General features: G+C 42.9%; 1 protein-coding gene across 1 annotated transcript in view; it reads right to left on the bottom strand.

Moving 5' to 3' along the window:
* LOC126336388 (glycoprotein 3-alpha-L-fucosyltransferase A-like) overlaps positions 1 to 21,438 on the bottom strand; it is a 64,301-nt gene that overhangs the window by 34,076 nt on the left and 8,787 nt on the right. The window contains exon 2 of the mRNA XM_050000083.1: positions 20,293 to 20,443. Within this exon, the coding sequence (XP_049856040.1) occupies positions 20,293 to 20,443 (151 nt within the window). The remainder of the gene's footprint in view (positions 1 to 20,292; positions 20,444 to 21,438) is intronic.

The raw sequence follows: 21,438 nt of genomic DNA on the forward strand, positions 1-21,438 counted from the left end.
TGAAACATGGACGATAAATAGTATGGAGAATAGAAGCTTTCGAAATGTGGTGCTGCAGAAGAATGCTGAAGATTAGATGGGTAGATCACATAACTAATGAGGAAGTATTGAATAGGATTGGGGAGAAGTTTGTGGCACAATTTGACCAGAAGAAGGGCTCGGTTGGTAGGACATGTTCTGAGGCATCAGGAGATCACCAGTTTGGTATCGGAGGGCAGCGTGGAGGGTAAAAATCGTAGAGGGAGACCAAGAGATGAATACACTAAGCAGATTCAGAAGGATGTAGGTTGCAGTAGGTACTGGGAGATGAAGAAGCTTTCACAGGATAGAGTAGGATGGAGAGCTGCATCAAACCAGTCTCAGGACTGAAGACCGCAACAACAACAACAAGTACTTCATTCTTTGTGTTGTTTTGTTAGTGTTGTATTGATCTAGTATATTAATTATTACATTTGATCATAGCAAGAGCAAAAGGAATGTTGGAGAAAACAAAATACGAAGGAAATCGGTACTATAGAACTTAACTTGGCGCATCAAGTGTTGCGAGTGGGTCAGAAATGAACGTCCACCCAGTACTTCAGCTCCATCCACTGCTACACCTTCAACCTTCTCCTCCAAAAAGCAATGCGATGAACTGCATTCAAATAAGAGAAATGCGAGTAATAAAGACATTAACATCATTATAGATCTGAGTAGTCTCAAGTCCATGTTCAGTGAATTTTTGTGAGATAGGGGCAGGGGGGGGGGGGGAGGAATAAATATCACGGAAATATTTCTAAAATATAAAGGAGTAGGATGTAGTCTGACAGTTTCATGTGAAATCTGTAAAAGCCAGAATCAATTTGTATCTCAGATAACTGTGAAGATAATGAACTATTTGAGTCAATGAGTCAAGCTAAGATATTTTTATGGACTGAGGTGCATTGAGAAATGGCTTACTACTGGCTCCCATGCCCTACTACAAATGTATGAAAGCATAGAGACATTTTACTAGACAATGTAAAAACGTAGCAGATGAATCTGAAAACTGCAACACGAGAGGCAGTTGAGGAACATAGAGACGGAGAGACACTACAGACATAACAATTGCATTTGGTAGCACTTGGGAGAAGAGGGGCCATCAGTCTTTGAAATCCTCTGCAGCTGCCACAAATACAGACATAGGTAAGGTACTACATGTAGAAATTATATTCAAGCGTTGTCAAGGTTGCAATAAAATTGATAAGTCAAATGTAGGGAAAAATTCAGCACGAACTAGAGTGCACCGAGAATTATGTGTATTGCACTGGAAGAATGGAAAATACGTCAGCTGTAAACATTCCTCAACGCTCTCTACAAAAACGAGGTTTCCGCAGTGTGCAGTTCGTTGGAGATGGTGACTGTAGTTCATTCAGCTCTGTTGTTGATAGACGTTATAGTGATAAGATACCAGAAAAGTTACGGTGTGTCAACCACGTACAGAAAAGAATGGGCACACGACTTCATCGGTGGAAGCGGGCACTGTTGATGTTGTCTGATAGTAAGATTGTTAGGGGATGGTCTGCTAGACAACCAGATATTTGATTTCTTATTCGTTACCCTGCCAAAAAAAATAAATTTAAAAGGTCTGCTGCTTATAGTGATCAACATATACCTTTTGGATGGTGACGTTCCACAGTAGTGAGTGTCAGTTTTTAAACTCAGATGAAATTATCTGTCTCGTCTCTTCGAAATACGAATTTGCAGTAAAAACAGTGTCAGTTCTTAAAGTCAAATGCAGTTGTTTGATTCATCTCTTCAAAATAAGATTTTTCGGTACAAATATCAAGTTCTCCTACTTGGTAAGGAGAATGTGTGACAGCGAAAGAAACTAAGTAATGAACAATCAAAGGTGCAGCGGCGAGGCTTATTTGATCATTGCTCTGTTGAACTGTTAATCTGTCTTTCGCAATATTCCCGCCATTTAAAAAATATACAACTCTTCGAGACGCACAGCATTTCTATTTCTTTAATTTTCACATCACAGTTTGGCGATTGTCCAACAGCACACCCATACTGTACATGGCAGATGGTTGGGGGGGGGGGGGGGGGAGGGGTTACTTGATACCTCGGTACTCTACACACCACGCTGGTAGCCATAATCTTCAATTACCTACACGAAATTTCAAACCATTAGAAATGACAGCCAACCAGTTGAAAAATATAGGTTTATTAGACCTTGAGAGTGGTTTCGACGGTTTTAAAACCGTCTTCTTCAGAAGATGTAGGACCTATTAACAAGATTACGACATTGTGTATGGGACAGAGATAGAAAAATTACAACGAGCAAAATTACAGGAAATATTACAAAAAATTTTCGAGAAGCATATTCACGTCAAATCACATTATCTATAGTTAAAGTGAGAGTCGTTGACTTCGTCCAGTATATGTCATCCACTTAATCACCATGTAAATATATTATATAAAAATGTAATAGCCGTTTACTTTAGAGTTTTGTCTTAAAACTTCCAATTTTTTTAATACCACATATCTGACGTAGAATACAACAATATATATAATGTCACTTGAAAGATCTGTATAAAACTGACAAATAAAAAACGTGGCATCAGACCCTTAGAGCGTTAATATGTCACGTTCAGAGCCAGTGACATGCGCCGATTGGCAGAAGAGTGAAGTCACTAGCCTTGAGTTACCTCTGTTAGGTGGCGCTCCTGCGCCTCCTATATGAGCGTAGCTACAAGAGCAGCGTGTGTAATTTTACTACCACGTATTATTAACAGAATTAACATACTAACCAAGTAGCTGAACAGAGGAAGAGGAGACGGAGGTAAAAAGAGTATCACTCAAGTCATATGGCTTATAAAAAGCCCACAGACTCTGGTAAACACAACAGACTCTTTACAAAACGTACAAACCGCACGAGAAGCACTTGTGTGTGAATACGCAACCATAAAAGTATCATGCTAATGGGAGTGGCCGTACTGATAAAGCATGTTATAAGAATAGTTATACTAGAAGGGGGTGTTATAAAATAACCAGAAAAAATAATAAACGAAGCCTCACTAACCTAAAAAACACGATCTTGTAGGTAGAATAAAAACACACTAAAAAAATAAAATGCGGGTACATTACTAAACTGTTGAACAGCAACCAACTGTGGATGACAAAACACATTGTTAATAACAGGAGACATATTCTTACTGAAAATAGAATTTTTGAGGAAAAGAAATACTACGTCGAGTCCAGCAACGAGCATTCAGCTTGGCTACTCGGCCAGAAGTGGAGGCTTAAATGTCTACTTACAACTTGAAGCTTATAGTTTAAAATGTAGCCATATTTTTTCTTTCTTTAAGTGCCTGAAAATTTCAAGCTCTTCTCCATAAATGTAGTCTACGCCCTTGTACTTCTTTGTGTAAGAGTAGGGTATCCTCTAAATCCCTTGAGCATGACATGCAATAAATATATTTTCTGCGAAGGTGGAATTCTGTAGATTACTACCTTTGTTTCCCAATAGATACTCTTTATATCACATCTTGATTGCTCTACCAGTTTGTCCAATACAGTAACTGGGAAAATCATTGCACATCATTTTGTAAATATATTTATTTACCAAAAGGGTCCAATCCCGTACAACACGTTGCCCAGAAACTGGATGGGAATGAATTTATTATTGTCCTCTTTATTGTATGCGGATTTTTTAGCTTGTTGAAGATGTTTTGGTAGTTCTGTTACTGAGGATACGATCTGTTACATCTTGCTTATAACCATTATTTGCAGCAAAGGATTTTATTACACTGGTTTCTTTTTGTAGGTTACTAGGAGACAGCGGCGTTGTTACGGCATGACTGATACCGGAATGAAAAAATGCTGACTGGCGTAATCGTGGATAAGAAGGATCATTTAGGATAAAACTATCCGAATGAGTTGCCGTACGGAAAACATTAAAGCTGAGGTTGTTATTTACGATACATGTTTTAAGATCGAGGAAGTGTAGCTCCGCGTTTTCATTCTGAATATCTTTTGTGAAGCATATTTTCTCATAGACAGTAGTGAACGTGCTGAACAGCTGTTCTAATTCCTGGTCAGTCACCAAAGGCAATAATTATATCGTCTACATAACCAGCACGTAACTAATGAGGAAGTATTGAATAGGATTGGGGAGAAGAGAAGTTTGTGGCACAACTTGACCAGAAGAAGGGATCGGTTGGTAGGACATGTTTTCAGGCATCAAGGGATCACAAATTTCGCATTGGAGGGCAGCGTGGAGGGTAAAAATCGTAGAGGGAGACTAAGAGATGAATACACTAAGCAGATTCAGAAGGATGTGGGTTGCAGTAGGTACTGGGAGATGAAGAAGCTTGCATGGGATAGAGTAGCATGGAGAGCTGCATCAAACCAGTCTCAGGACTGAAGACAACAACAACAACAACATAACAAGCATAAAATCATATTTTCCTTTGTAAATCTGAGTTAGAATTGAGAAAGCGCTTTCCAGGGAATTACCGAAAATGTCAGCTAGGATTCCAGCAAGGCCATATGATAACACAAAAATTTACCACTAAGTGCGAAATACTTATATTTAAATACCACCTGTAACAAATTAATGAGCTCGGTAATTTGTACCACAGTTCATTTTTTATGCTGCAATAAATTATTCTCGATAATGTTGAAAGTCAAATCAGTAGGTACCTTAGAGTAAAGTCTTATTATGTCAAATGAGACCAATCTAGCGCCCGGCGTACATTTTATTGTTTCTATTTTGTTGATTAAGCCAGTATTGTTTTTAATTTAAACGGTGCTTTCGAAAACGAACGAGTCTTTGATTTTGTAATGAGGCCGCCTAGCTAAACTATGGTGTGCACTCCCTATGCCGTTGACTAAAGGACAGATCGGGTGGTTTTGTTTATGCAACTTCAACTGATTCCTAAGAACTGGTGGCTTGGGATTCATGTTACAAGCCATTTCTTTTGAAACTTCTCAAACAAGCTATTAGTATTAGCTAAACATTGCCGTATTTCTTTTTGCAGTTTAACAGTAAGATCGGTGGTATCTCAACGATGTTGTTTTCCTCAAAAAAAATTTTACAATTTTTTCTATATATTCTTTTACTTAAGCAATAACAATAGAGTTACTTTTGTCAGATTTAGTTACTCAAGCATCATTTTATTTCAGTTTACGATTAATACTGTTAATCATTTCTCTTCTTTTGTATAAAGTTACCTTTTAACGCAGTTTCTTCTGCTATAATATTATTACATTCGTGTCCAATCTTGGTCTGTTTGACCTTCTTAGATTAGAGAGCGTATATACTTATTTTGAGGTCGATTACAATTGTTAATAGCAGACGAATCATACGCTTGGGCACAGCATTGTACTTGAACCCTTTGGGTAACGTTACATTTTCCTCTTGAGCGAAAATAATTTCAGTCTTATTCAATGCTCACTCGAGAAAATGATGTTTAGCTCCAGCATCTGCAGTAATCTTGATGTTATTAGTATCCCGTGTACAACCCCCCGATGTCTAGCCATAATTTCAGATTTACGATTATAAAGCCGTTCATTTATATTATTCCAGATGAAATCGATTTGATAATTAAACAGTTCTTTAAATGCTTTTGTTACAAGAAGATGTTAAAAGTATGCTTCTATATTCAAATTGCCTTTTTTCTTTTGAAGTTCTACGGTCCTATCTGGTATGATGTGCTGGAGTAATTTCTTCTTAATGGACGGCACTTCGTTGCTCTGTTTTATATTGTTGTAAGATTCCACGTAACCCGGCGTTATGTCCAGTTTTAAACACCATTTGTTAAAATCAATGACCATAATCTTTTTTACGTTTTTCTGCTTAATCTACATATGTTTAGATGTAGCTCTGGATTTCCTTGGAAATTAAAAAACTAATCTATTTCTTTGAAGAGTGGAGCGTTGTAAGATGTTATACTAAGAAATATGAAGTTTATAAAAGAGGAATACATGTAAGAGTGGGGAGGGAAGGGGCAACGTATAAGGAGGATTCAATTGGGAAGCTGACATGAATAGATTAGTGGTTTGCGATGTTGGAGTAAGGGCTATTCTCGTCGATTTTAGTATCCCTAAAGTACAACCAATTAAACGAATATCGAAGTCGACTAATTTGGGATTGCTGTTTTGAATGATCACGTAAAAATTCCGCATTAAAAAATCATTTTGGTCATTGTGTGAAACAGTGCAGTGCTTTCCATTGCAGTGAACACATGATGAGCACTATTTTTGGAGCTGACTACAGCTATGCATTGCGCACATATACCGAAACACCTCACCACTACAAGTTTTACAAGTGTCTCCAGCCACTAAGGTAGTGGTAGTTGTCCAACTGATCAGATAGTGATCGCTATCAGAGAAAAAAAGAGCTCCAGTACATATTACAGGTGACATAAAAATGATTACTGTACATGAGAACTTTGCTACCCGATTGAATGTTCTGACAGCTCATTACTTGAAATATCCTTGGCAATAAGAGAGGCATGTAACAAAGAAATGTTAGAGCGTTTAATGCAGACTACATTCTGTGTCCAAGAACTGCAAGTTGCAGCATGTCAGTCTTATCGATGTCTATGCTGATACCATGTTGCCCGTGTCTCAGTCTAGCGTACTGGTGGCCTTATCTCAGATTACCCCAAAATTGTAAATAGCAATTGGAGGTGGTTACACGCCGAAGTGCTTAAGAATACACAATTTTAACACACTATAGCGTCATACCTTAATAATGCAGGGACAAATTCCTAATATACCTGAAACATAAGAAAGGTTTTTTTTTAATAATGTGCTGTGTTAATTGTTCAGTCTCACATTTACATGTGTCTTTGGATTACAGGCTGGAAGAGTGCGAGAAAATCAGTCAAAAAATATAACAAAGTGCCCAAAACTGTAAACAGCAATAGGAGTTGGTCTTACGTTGGAGTGTTTACAGAACCTGCCATGACGTCATTATATTACAGTAATTCAGCAAACAGGACAATACATCTTTTCAAATTGTCTGCGAGTTTTAGGTCACACACTATAATGTCAAAGCGTCTTGCATTGCAAATTAAGATAATATTTCCACCACTTTTTATTAGGATAACTATGCTGCTGCTGCTTTAAAGTGATGATCACTGTAGTGCACAGACCTTGAATGACAATGCCTGAGTAACTGGACTAGAGAGGAAAAGGGTAGAGAGAAGGAAAGGGATACCTGTTTTCCAACATGTTCAAAGCATCCTGTTGGCCTATATGAATGGGGAGAGGGTGATCTTGATTTTGGGGCTAGAACAGGCACAGTGGATGGGTAACATTCATTTTCTCACCATTTTTTTAAGTCATACAATGGCTTACATTCGTGAGTGGCGAAAGAGAGCAAGCCTGTTTTGACATGTGATAGGTATCAGATTATGACTGGATATATTACAACCTATTTCCTGAGAGAGATGGACGGCGACCTTGAGGTTAGATCGCTATCTTTACCCATGCCTGCACACCTGCACTACTGCCATGGGCAATGATTCGAGTAGTCGTTGTCGTCTTCTCTTCAACGAATCAATTTCTCTCAGCCGTTCCTGTGACTGGACGAAAATGGTACGTGACGTCATAATTACACAGAGAGAAGACGGCACCCTCTTTTCAGTTTGTGTGCGTACAGTGAAGTGGAAGATTTGAAAGAGCTCCACTCTTCAAACTTATTTTATATCCAAACTGCACATTTCCAGACGTGAATTCCCTACTAAAATATATCTAAAATATATCAGGTATGTCCCTTCTACTATCCCTAAAAACCTGTAACAGGGATTATGAAACAAGCTGTGTATAATAACAGGATTTATTATTTTTTTTAAAAATTGTCTTTCAGTTGGACAGTTGATACGTGACGTTTTTTCTTTCATTCGTGCCTCGAAGGAGAGGGGCAAGCTGTTTGATAATATTTATGTTACACTGTCTACACGGTATATATAGTGAACGACTCCTATTTATTCTGTTGGGCCATGGTTTCTTTCTTTTTATTGGAAAGGGGATACTGTGGGCCACGTTTCTGTATCTGAAATTTACTTGGGAAGCCTTGGGACATTTCTGACATTCACCTTACAGCCAGAGAAAACCTATAATCTGGACAGTGCTCGATTTCCATCTTCCGCCACAGATTTTATGCTCAAATAGCCTGAACTCTGGCGCAATATGGCGTGGGGGTGCTGTCTCTAGTCGAAAGAACATAGATTTATGTTATTGCATCAAGCTGTTTCTTATTTGAAATATATTTTTTTAATTGGTAATTAGCTAATTTCGCCCGTTTGTACATTATCAAGTAACATCACACAAAATCTGGTGTTACATACTTCCAGGTGAACATGTAAGGATCCATATAGCACAGTCAAATATTGCGACCGACCCTGAGGTGAGGAAAGTTATGCGATATCTCTTAATACCGTGTCGGACTTCCTTTTGCCCGGTGTAGGGCAACAACTCGACATGGCATTGACTTAAAAAGTCGTTGGAATTTCCCTGCAGAAACACTGAGCCATTCTGTCTCTATAGCTGTCCATAAATGCGAAAATGTTGCCGGTGCAGAACTTGTGCATGAATTGATCTCTCGATTATGCCTCATACAAGTTCGATTGGATTCATGCAGGGTGATCTGGGTGCCAAATCACTCGCTCGAATTTTCCAGAATGTTCAAACTAATCGTGTACAACTGTGGTCCGTTGTTTGAGAACATCAAGTCTGTGAATGGCTTCAAATGTGCTCCAAGTAGCAAAACATAATCATTTCCAGTCAATGGTGGACTCAGTTGGACCATATGATCCAGTCCATTTCTTGTAAGTAGGACCCACACCATTGCAGAGTCACCACCAGCTTGCACAGTGCCTTGTTGAGAACTGAGGTCATGGTTTCGTGGAGTCTGCGCCGAACTCGAAACCTACCATCAGCTCTTACCAACTGAAATCGGGGCTCATCTGACCAGGCCACGCTATACCAGTCGACTAATGTCCAACAGATATGGTCACGGGCCGAGGAGGGTCGCTGCAGGCGATGTACTAGTTTTCAAAGACACTCGCGTCGGGCGCCTGCTGCCGTAGCCCATTAACGCCAGATTGCGCGGCACTCTCGTAAAGGATACGTTCGTACTAGTCCCACATTGATTTCAGCGTTTATTTCACACAGAGTTGCTCGTCTGGTAGCACCGACAACTGTATACAAACCCACTGCTATCAGTCGTTAAGTGAAGGCCATCGGACACTGCGATGTCCGTGGTAAGAGACAATGCCTGAAATTTGATATTCTCGGCACACTCTTGACACTGCAGATCGCGGAGAATTGAATTCCATAACGATTTTCGAAATACACTACTGCCCATTAAAATTGCTACACCAAGAAGAAATGCAAATGATAAAAGGGTATTCATTGGACAAGTATTTTACAGTAGAGCTCACATGTGATTGCATTTTCACGCAATTTGGGTGCATAGATCCTGAGAAATCAGTACCCAGAACAACCACCTCTGGCGGTAATAATGGCCTTGATACGCCTGGACATTGAGTCAAACAGAGCTTGGGTGGCGTGTACGGGAACAGCTGCCCAAGCAGCTTCAACACGATACCACAGTTCATCAAGAGTAGTGACTGGCGTATTGTGACGAGCCAGTTGCTCGGTCACCATGGACCAGACGTTTTCAGTTGGTGAGAGATCTGGAGAATGTGCTGGCCAGGGCAGCAGTCGAACACTTTCAGAATACAGAAAGGCCCGTACAGGACCTTCAACATGCGATCGTGCAATATCCTGCTGAAATGCAAGGTTTCGCAGGGATAGAATGAAGGGTAGAGCCACGGGTCGCAACACATCTGAAATGAAACGTCCACTGTTCAAAGTGCCGTCAATGCGAACAAGAGATGACGGAGACGTCTAACGAATTGCACCCCATACCATCACGCCGCTTGATACGCCAGTATGGCGATTACGAATACACGCTTCCAATGTGCTTTCACCGCGTTGTCGCCAAACACGTATGCGACTGACATGATGCTGTAAACAGAACCTGGATTCAACCGAAAAAAATGACGTTTTGCCATTCGTGCACCCAGGTTCGTCGTTGAGTACACTATCGCAGGCGCTCCTGTCTGTGATGCAGCGTCAAGGGTAGCCGCAGCCAAGGTCTCCGAGCTGATAGTCCATGCTGTTGCAAACGTCGTCGAACTGTTCGTGCAGATGGTTGTTGTCTTGCAAATGTCCCCAACTGTTGATTCAGGGATCGAGACGTGGCTGCACGATCCGTTACAGCCATGCGGATAAGATACCCGTCATCTCGACTGCTAGTGATACGAGGCCGTTGGGATCCAGCATGGCGCTCCGTATTACCCTCCTGAACCAACTGATTCCATACTCTGCTAACAGTCACTGGATCTCGACCAACGCGAGCAGCAATGTCGCGATACGATAAACCGCAATCGCGATAGGCTACAATCCGACCTTTATCAAAGTCGGAAACGTGATGGTACGCACTTCTCCTCCTTACACGAGGCATCACAACAATGTTTCCCCAGGCAACGCCGGTTAACTGCTGTTTGTGTATTAGAAAGCGGTTGGAAACTTCCCTCACGTCAGCACGTTGTAGGTGTCGCCACCGGCGACAACCTTTTGTGAATGCTCTGAAAAGCTAATGATTTGCATATCACAGCATCTTGTTCCTGTCGGTTAAATTTCGCGTCTGTAGCACGTCATCTTGGTGGTGTAGCAACTTTATTGGCCAGTAGTGAAGAATATTCCATCTGTCTAGCTGTGACAACCATTCGGCATTCAAAGCCTGTTAATTCCCGTCACGCGGCCATAGTCACATCGGAAACCTTTTCAAACGAATCACCTTGTTAGAAACGACAGTTCTGCCAATACACTACCCTTTTATTCGTTGTGTACGCTATGTTACCGCCATCTGTATATGTGCATATCGCTATTCCATGACTTTTGACGCCTTAGTGAAAAATTCCCACCGAATGGTACAATACTGCAGAGTTAGATATGTGAGTTGCTGTATCTAGAAGAAGAAGGTACGAAACGACTTGGATGTAGACACTGTAGCATGGCTTTTCCACATTGTGAAATGAAATGAATGGTTGCACTGAACATGAAGTTATAATAAAGGAACGCTAATAAATAAATTTTGGTACCTTCTGTGTGAAACCAAAATTATTATTCAGCATTACGTTACAAGCACATTCTTCCACAATTACTACGAGAAATTCTAACGAAGGAAGCATACACTCAATTGTTTAGTGATTCCGTTCATCATTTGCGTGACTGTGCTACATAGTTAAGTGTAGCAAATGTTGGCCTAGTGCTTTAGAGAAATCGAAATTTAATGTTTTACGACCCTGTTGAATACCATACGAGAACGGAAGCAATCGAGCAGCCTAGCAGCAGGAAATTTATGACTCGCTAAGCTAAGGCTGTGTTCAACGGCAGGCTTGGGACATTTCTAACATTCACCGTGTAGCTTAACTGGCTCAAAATACTTTTAATCCGATTTCCCAACAATGTTGAGGAGCTCATTAGAGCAATATTTGTTAACATCAAAATGAAAGTACGAGGACTTGTCATAAAGTTATAATTATCGCCTCGAAAAAAATCAAGCTGCTATCACGGTGTCATCCGTTATCTACATACGCATCCTGCAGTGCAGTACGTTTTCCCCAACGATGAATAACATATGGGAGACCTCGTTTGTAAAAGTCTGTATTTTGACTGTTCAGGAAACGTTCCAGCTCGAAAATCAACTCTGCGACATTCTGGATACGCCTGAGATACGATGGTTTCTTGACCCGAGGAAGAAGTCGCTGGGTGCCAGGTCAGGAAAGTATGGGGAGAAAGAGGGGGCGGGGGTGTGAGGCAAAATACGGTAGCCAAAAGGAACAACAAGTACGACTGTGTCCTGCGCAGTATGAGAACTCCCACATCGGACTGTTTCCCGCTATGGCGCTGTGCTCCGTCTTGACAGCTTCCTGTTCAATCGTCAGGATATTTCGGTAGTATGCTCCTTTGACGATTCGCCTCTCAGGAACATATTCTGTAGCCACCACACCATGATAGACTCAAAAGCACACCCAGCATCATCTTGCACTACGATGGTGGTTACGTCTCCGCCTCTTTCGGCCGTCATGAATCCACATGCATCCATTGCTTGCTCTGCTCCTTTGTTTCGGGGTAACGTTGATAACCCATCACACGTCCATGCTGATTCGGCAGCTAAAGAAGTCATCTGGATTGGCCTGACACAGCTACAACATTTCCAGTCATACCTCGGCCGTGCGGGTATTTTAATAGATTAGAGCAGTCGTGGACCTCTGCAGGCGGCGAACTTTGTCATGTCGAAATGTTATGCAAGACTAGCAGCAGTTCATCGTACATTGCTGCAGCAACAAAGGGTTACTAGCGACTGTAAAGAAGTACAAGTCATCATTTTAAAGAAGGGTCGAGGGAAAGTGTACATAATTATGGTCTGTTGTAGAATTATGTAATAAGTTTTGTGCTCGTGTATTATCACGTTTTTCGAGAACTAGAATATCCTCCATGAAAATCAACATGGTTCCGCAAACACAGATCTGTGAAACTCAGCTCGCTCCGTTCCTCCATGAAGTCTACAGCGCTGTAGATAACGGTGCTCAGGTTGATGTCGTGTTGCCTGACTTCAGGAAGGCATTACCAAGTATAGGACCAGATTTTCGACTGGAGTCAAGATTTCGTTACGGAGAGAAGTCAGCACGTCCCTGCTGACAAGGTAACATCGTCAGATGTGAAAGTTATTTCCCGAGTAACCTAAGGGAGTGTAATAGCACCGTCACTGTTTTCTGTGTATGATCTAGTAGAAAGTCTCGGAAGCTCTTTAAGACTATTCGCAGGCTATACTTCGTAACTAGCAACGCCAGGAGACAGTATCGATTTGCAGAATGACCTGCAGAGGACTGCCGAATGGTGCAGGCTCTGGAAGTTGTCCCTGAATGTAAATAAATGTAATATATTGCGATACAAAGGAAAATAAATCCACTACTGTACAACTACGCTGTTGATAACAAACTGCTTGAGACTGTATCTACCGTATAATATCTAGGACTAATTATCCAGAGTCACCTTAAGGGAAATTACCACATTCATATGAAGAATCTTAAGGGAATGTAACTCATCCCTGAGGGAAGTGGCTTGCAAGGTGCTTGTCCGACCGATTCTTGGGTACAACAAGCTAGGACTGGTGGACGAAATAGGGAAGATCCAAAGAAGAGCGGAGCGTTTCGTCACGAGATAGTCTAGTTCGTGCGAGAGCGCTACAGGGATGGTCAACAAACTCTAGCGGCAGGCGCTACAAGAGAGGAGATGTGCATCACGAAGAGGTTAACTTTTGAAGTTTCTAGAGAGCGCTTCCCAGGAAGAGTCGGGCAAGATATTACTTCCCACCATACACATCTCGCGAAATGGCCAAGAAGAGAAAATTCGAGAAGATAGGGGCAATACAGAGGCTTACCGACTGTCATTCTTCACACGCGCCACTCGCGAGTGGAACGGGGTAGTGTAAGTGGCACCAGGAATACCCTCCACCATTCACCGTTAGGTGACTTGCCGTACATGATGCAGATTTTGAAAACGGATCCATGAATGATTATCAGTTTTTGCACTATCGCCTCGATTGTGATACGGCGGGCTTGGAGCTCCAGGATCTCCAAGTCTCTTATTATTCCCAGTTCTTCAAAGAGAGAAAAGTCTGCCACTCCCTTCTTCCTCTTTCAGACCTGTTTCACCACCCTGGAAGCGTCCATGCCGCACCAACTCACGAAAGATTGTTGTAGCGTTTTTCTCCTTCAAATGCAGAAAACGAACTACAGCACGATAACCCACTTTATCAATTGGCTGCGTCATTTTGCTTCGGCTGCGGTATGGTACATTACCGTGCCAACGACTTTGCTGCCGCAATCGTACGACTGGTTCCCGTCAGATCACCAAAGTTAAGCGCTGTCGGGCTTGCCTAACACTTGGGTGGGTCCGCGTGCGTGTTTTCCGACTGCGGCGGGCAAGCGGGGTGCACCCAGCCCTTGAGAGGCCAATTGAGGAGCTACTTGATTGAGAAGTAGCGGCACCGATCACGAAAACTGACAACATGTGGGGGAGCGGTGTGCTGTCCACATGCCCCCCCCCCCCCCTCCCGTATCTGCATCCGCTAAAGGCTGAGGATGAAACGGCGGAGGGTCGATACCGTTGAGACTACTGCAAGCCCCGTTCGGACTATTATTGTTTTAGTTTATTTTATGTATATTACTGTAACACAGGGGTTTCAATGTGTACAGAACTGCAGACATGTACCCGCAAACCCACAAGAAATTAATTACGTAACTTCATATTTTTCGAGGTTATAATTAAGACTGTATGACTATTTCTCGTATTTAACTTACTACCAGGGACATTCAATAAGTAATGTAACAGCTTTTTCTCGGCCAATTTCTGTTGAAAAAATCGGAATTTGCCGCGAGACGTTGTGAAATACTCCCGTTTGAGCCCCTATATTCCCATGGGTGACAGGACTATACATAGCCTTCAAGACGGCGCCGGCAACGGAGGTGCGTTCCAAGCAGAGACCTATCACTGAGTTTCTTTCGGCGGAAACCCAGAGCATCGCAGATATCCATAGGCGCTTGAAGAATGTCTACTGAGACATGGCAATGAACAAAAGCACAGTGAGTCGTTGGACGAGGCGTCTGTCACGCACAACTGTCCAATGTCCGGCGTGTTGGAACGTGCCGACGTTCTCATTCGAGGTGATCGATGAATCACAATCCAGAACTTCACTATTCAACTGGACGTCTTCGTTGGCTGTACTGACACTCTGGTCCACGAGTTAAGGTAATGGAAGTTGTGTGCCAGCTGGGTTCCTCGCCACTTAATAGAAGGCCATAAACAGCAACGAAGGACCATCTGTGTGGAATTGCTTGAGCGTTACGAGGCTGATTTGATAATTTTTTGTCGAACATCGTCACAGGTGATGAAATATGGGATCATCACTTGGAACCAGAAACAAAACGGCAATCCATGTAGATCATCGCCCCTCCGAAGAAAACATCCAAAGCCGCACCCTCAGCTGGTAAAGGAAGGACGGCGGTCTTCTGAGCCTGTGAAGTGGTTATTTCGTTTCCGGCCTCCCTCATGGTGCAACAATCTACTCTGAAGTGTACTGTGCTAGCCTCGAGAAATTGAAGAAAATATTTCAGGGTGTTCGTCACCACAAAAACACAATCGCACTTCTTCTCCATGACAACGCAAGGTCTCACACAAGTCTGAGCATCCGAGACGAGCTCACGGGATTCGCTGGACTGTTCTTCCTCATCCACCCTACAGCCTGGAGCGCGAAGCTTCCAGCTCCCATCCACTTGGCCCAATGAAGGATGCACTCCGCGGGAAGCAGTACGTCGATGAGGGGGAGGTTACTGATGCAGCGAGACGTTTACTCAGACGTCAACGGGTGGAGTGATACTATGCGGGCATACAGGCCGTTCCAGTAAGGTGACGTAACATCGACGCATTGAACAGAGACCGTGTTGAAACATAGGGTTTTCTAACTAAAAGAGTGGGGAAAATATGGCGTACTGGAATCCCGAATTAAAACAACCTACTTACAGAAAAAAGGGTTGCATTACTTATTGAAAGCCCCTCGTACCTGCAAATAGGTTAATTACGTAACTTTATACCCCCCCCCCCCCCATGAACCATGGACCTTGCCGTTGGTGGGGAGGCTTGTGTGCCTCAGCGATACAGATAGACGTACCATAGGTGCAACCACAAAGAACGGGTATCTGTTGACAGGACAGACAAACGTGTGGTTCCTGAAGAGGGGCAGCAGTCTTTTCAGTAGTTGCAAGGGCAACAGTCTGGATGATTGACTGATCTGGACTTGTAACAATAACCAAAACAGCCTTGCTGTGCTGGTACTGCGAACGGCTGAAAGCAAGAGGAAACTACGGCCGTAATTTTTCCCGAGGGCATACAGCTTTACTGTATGATTAAATGATGATGGCGTCCTCTTGGGTAAAATATTCCAGAGGTAAAATAGTCCCCCATTCGGATCTCCGGGCGGGGACTACCCAAGAGGATGCCGTTATCAGGAGAAAGAAAACTGGCGTTCTACGGATCGGAGCGTGGAATGTCAGATCTCTTAATCGGGCAGGTAGGTTAGAAAATATAAAAAGGGAAATGGATATGTTAAAGTTAGATATAGTGGGAATTAGTGAAGTTCGGTGGCAGGAGGAACAAGACTTCTGGTCAGGTGACTACAGGGTTTTAAACACAAAATCAAATAGGGGTAATGCAGAAGTAGGTTTAATAATGAATAGGAAAATAGGAATGCGGGTAAGCTACTACAAACAGCATAGTGAACGCATTATTGTGGCCAAGATAGATACGAAGCCCACACCTACTACAGTAGTACAAGTTTATATGCCAACTAGCTCTGCAGATGACGAAGAAATTGAAGAAATGTATGATCAAATAAAAGAAATTATTCAGATAGTGAAGGGTGACGAAAATTTAATAGTCATGGGTGATTGGAATTCGAGTGTAGGGAAAGAGAGAGAAGGAAACGTAGTAGGTGAATATGGACTGGGGCAAAGAAATGAAAGAGGAAGCCGCCTGGTAGAATTTTGCACAGAGCACAACTTAATCATAGCTAACACTTGCTTCAAGAATCATAAAAGAAGGCTGTATACATGGAAGAAGCCTGGAGATACTGACAGGTTTCAGATAGGTTATATAATGGTACGACAGAGGTTTTAAATTGTAAGACATTTCCATGGGCAGATGTGGACTCTGACCACAGTCTGCTGGTTATGACCTGTAGATTAAAACTGGAGAAACTGCAAAAATGTGGGAATTTAAGGAGATGGGACCTGGATAAACTAAAAGAACCAGCTTTCAGGGATGAAGTAGTGAAGGCAGCAGAGGATCAAGTAGGTAAAAAGACGAGGGCTAGTAGAAATCCTTGGGTAACAGAAGAAATATTGAATTTAATTGATGAAAGGAGAAAATATAAAAATGCAGTAAATGAAGCAGGCAAAAAGGAATACAGACGTCCCAAAAATGAGATCGACAGCAAGTGCAAAATGCCTAAGCAGGCATGGCTAGAGGACAAATGTAAAGATGTAGAGGCTTATCTCACTAGGGGTAAGATAGATACTGCCTACAGGAAAATTAAAGAGACCTTTGGAGATAAGAGAACCACTTGTATGAACATCAAGAACTCAGATGGACATCCAGTTCTAAGCAAAGAAGGGAAAGCAGAAAGGTGGAAGGAGTATATAGAGGGTCTATATAAGGGCGATGCACTTGAAGACAATATTATGGAAATGGAAGAGGATGAAGATGAAGATGAAATGGGAGATACGAAACTATGTGAAGAGTTTGACAGAGCACTGAAAGACCTGAGTCGCAACAAGGCTCCTGGAGTAGACAACATTCCATTGGAACTACTGACGGCCTTGGGAGAGCCAATCCTGACAAAACTCTACCATCTGGTGAGCAAGATGTATGAGACAGGCGAAATACCCTCAGACTTCAAGAAGAATATAATAATTCCAATCCCAAAGAAAGCAGGTGTTGACAGATGTGAAAATTACCGAACTATCAGTTTAATAAGTCACAGCTGCAAAATACTAACGCGAGTTCTTTACAGACGAATGGAAAAACTAGTAGAAGCCGACCTCGGGGAAGATCAGTTTGGATTCCGTAGAAATATCGGAACACCTGAGGCAATACTGACCCTACGACTTATCTTAGAAGCTACGTTAAGGAAAGGCAAACCTACTTTTCTAGCCTTTGTAGACTTAGAGGAAGCTTTTGACAATGTTGACTGCAATACTCTCTTTCAATTTCTGAAGGTGGCAGGGGTAAAATACAGGGAGCGAAAAGCTATTTACAATTTGTACAGAAACCAGATGGCAGTTATAGGAGTCGAGGGACATGAAAGGGAAGCAGTGGTTGGGAAGGGAGTGAGACAGGGCTGTAGTCTATCCCCGATGTTATTCAATCTGTATATTGAGCAAGCAGTGAAGGAAACAAAAGAAAAATTTGGAGTAGGTATTAAAATCCACGGAGAAGAAATAAAAACTTTGAGGTTCGCCGATGACATCGTAATTCTGTCAGAGACAGCAAAGGACTTGGAAGAGCAGTTGAACGGAATGGATTGTGTCTTGAAAAAAGGATATAAGATGACCATCAACAAAAGCAAAACGAGGATAATGGAATGTAGTCGAATTAAGTCGGGTGATGCTGAGGGAATTAGATTAGGAAGTGAGACACTTAAAGTAGTAAAGGAGTTTTGCTATTTGGGGAGCAAAATAACTGATGATGGTCGAAGTAGAGAGGATATAAAATGTAGACTGGCAATGGCAAGGAAAGCATTTCTGAAGAAGAGAAATTTGTTAACATCGAGTATAGATTTAAGTGTCAGGAAGTCGTTTCTGAAAGTATTTGTATGGAGTGCAGCCATGTATGGAAGTGAATCATGGACGATAAATAGTTTGGACAATAAGAGAATAGAAGCTTTCGAAATGTGGTGCTACAGAAGAATGCTGAAGATTAGATGGGTAGATCACATAACTAATAAGGAAGTATTGAATAGGATTGGGGAGAAGAGAAGTTTGTGGCACAACTTTACCAGAAGAAGGGATCGGTTGGTAGGACATGTTCTGAGGCATCAAGGGATCACCAATTTAGTATTGGAGGGCAGCGTGGAGGGTAAAAATCGTAGAGGGAGACCAAGAGATGACTACACTAAGCAGATTCAGAAGGATGTAGGTTGCAGTAGGTACTGGGAAATGAAGAAGCTTGCACAGGATAGAGTAGCATGAAGAGCTGCATCAAACCAGTCTCAGGACTGAAGACCACAACAACCACCTCTAGCCGTAATAACGGCCTTGATACGCCTGGGCATTGAGTCGAACAGAGCTTGGATGGCGTGTACGGGTACAGCTGCCCATGCAGCTTCAACACGATAGCACAGTTCATCAAGAGTAGTGACTGGCGTATTGTGACGAGTCAGTTGCTCGGCCACCATTGACCAGACATTTTCAATTGGTAACATATCTGGAGAACATGATGGCCAGGGCAGCAGTCGAACATTTTCTGTATACAGAAAGGCCCGTACAGGACCTGCAACATGCGGTCGTGCATTATCCTACTGAAATGTAGGGTTTCACAGGGATCGAATGAATGGTAGAGCCACGGCCGTAACACATCTGAAATGTAATGTCCACTGTTCAAAGTGCCGTCAATGCGAAAAAGAGGTGACGGAGACGTGTAACCAATGGCACCCCATACCATCACAGAGGGTGATAACGCCAGTAAGGCGATGACGAATACATGCTTCCAATGTGCTTTCACCGCGATGTCGCCAAACATTGATGCGACTGACATGATGCTGTAAACAGAACCTGGATTCATACAAAAAAATAACGTTTTGCCATTCGTGCACTCATGTCGTTGAGTACACCATCGCAGGCGCTCCTGTCTGTGATGCAGCGTCGAGGGTAACCGCAGCCATGGTCTCCGAGCTGATAGTCCATGCTGCTGCAAACATCGTCGAACTGTTCATGCAGATTTTTGTTGTCTTGCAAACGTCCCCATCTGTTGACTCAGGGATCGAGACGTGGCTGCACGATCCGTTACAGCCGTGCCGATAAGATGCCTGTCATCTCGACTACTAGTGATACGACGCCGTTGGGATCCAGCACGGCGTTCCGTTTTGCCCTCCAGAACACACCGATTCTATATTTTGCTAACAGTTATTGGATCTCGACCAACGCGAGCAGCAAATGCCTCGGTACGATAAACCGCAATCACGATAGGCTACAAACGTGATGGTACGCATTTCTCCTCCTTACATGAGGCATCACAACAACGTTTCATCAGGCGACGCCCGTCAACTGCTGTTTGTGTATGAGAAATCGGTTGGAAACGTTCCTCATGTCAGCACGTTGTAGGTGTCGCCAACGGCGCCAACCTTGTGTGAATGCTCTGAAAAGCTAATCATTTTGCGAATCACAGCATCTTCTACCTGTCAGATACATTTCGCGTCTGTAGCACGTCATCTTCTTGGTGTAGCAATTTTAATGGGCAGTAGTGTATTTTTGGAGGTAATAATTAAGATTGTATGACTAGCTTACTACTATAGTGCGACGTAGCAAAATGGGTGAGCCGATAGGTGTATGCTCCCCTTCTAAGCAGTGTGCGCATTGCGCCACGTAAGACAGAGGTTACCGGCTACGAGGAAAGAGACGGATGCACCTTGCGGCGAGGGCGGCGGCGCAGCGGCGAGAACATGAGCTGCTCGACGATGCGGTCGGAGGTGGCAGGCGCCTCCCCAGGCCAGACACGGCGTGGAGCCGTGCCGTCACCGGGCTGCGGCCACTCCCAGCCGCCGGACATGAACCACGGCCTGCAGCACAAGCGGAGCAGTATCACTAGCTTCAACTGCTGCTGCCTCAGCGTGTCGGACAAAGACCCTCGGCGGTGAAATCTTCTCGGTTATCGGCCGAGCCGAGGCGTCGTTCTGCGGCAACGTGTCGACAAGTTCTCTAATTACGAAGGTCACTCCAAAAGAAATGCACACTATTTTTTTTTAAATCCATCTTTTATTCTACATGTTTGAAAGTTTTACAGTGTGTAGATACATCCTTTAGGAACAATATTTTGATTTCTCCACATAATTTCCATGCCTCTCAACTGCCTTACCCCATCTTGGAACCAGCGCCTGTATACCCGCACGGTAAAATTCTGGACCAACCTGTAGGAGCCACTGTTTGGCAGCGTGCTCAATGGAGTTATCATCTCCAAACCTTAGTCCACGAAGAGAGTCTTTCAGTTTCCCAAAGAGATGATAGTCACATGGAGCCATGTCAGGACTGTAAGGAGGGTGTTTCAGTGTTGTCCATCCGAGTTTTGTGATCGCTTCCATGGTTTTTTGACTGACATGTGGCCTTGCATTGTCGTGCAATAGCAAAACATCCCGCTTTTGCCGATGTGGTCGAAGACGAATCAGTCGAGCTTGAAGTTTCTTCAGAGTCGTCACATATGCATCAGAACTTATGGTGGTTCCACTTGGCATGATCTCCACAAGAAAGAGTCCTTCTGAATCGAAAAACACTGTAGCCATAACATTTTCAGCAGAAGGTGTGGTTTTGAATTTTTTTTCTTGTTTGAATTTGCTTGATGCCACTCCATTGATTACCTCTTCGTCTCTGGTGAAAAATGATGGAGCCATGTTTCATCACCTGTCACAATTCTTCCAAGAAATTCATCCCCACCATTCTCATACTGTTCCAAAAGTTCGCTGCATACCGTTTTTCTTGTTTCTTTGTGAGCCACTGTCAATATCCTGGGAATCCACCTGGCACAAACCTTTTTTAATGCCAACACTTTCAGTATTCTGCA

This window comes from Schistocerca gregaria, chromosome 1, assembly GCF_023897955.1.
Source record: "Schistocerca gregaria isolate iqSchGreg1 chromosome 1, iqSchGreg1.2, whole genome shotgun sequence".
NCBI lineage: Eukaryota > Metazoa > Arthropoda > Insecta > Orthoptera > Acrididae > Schistocerca > Schistocerca gregaria.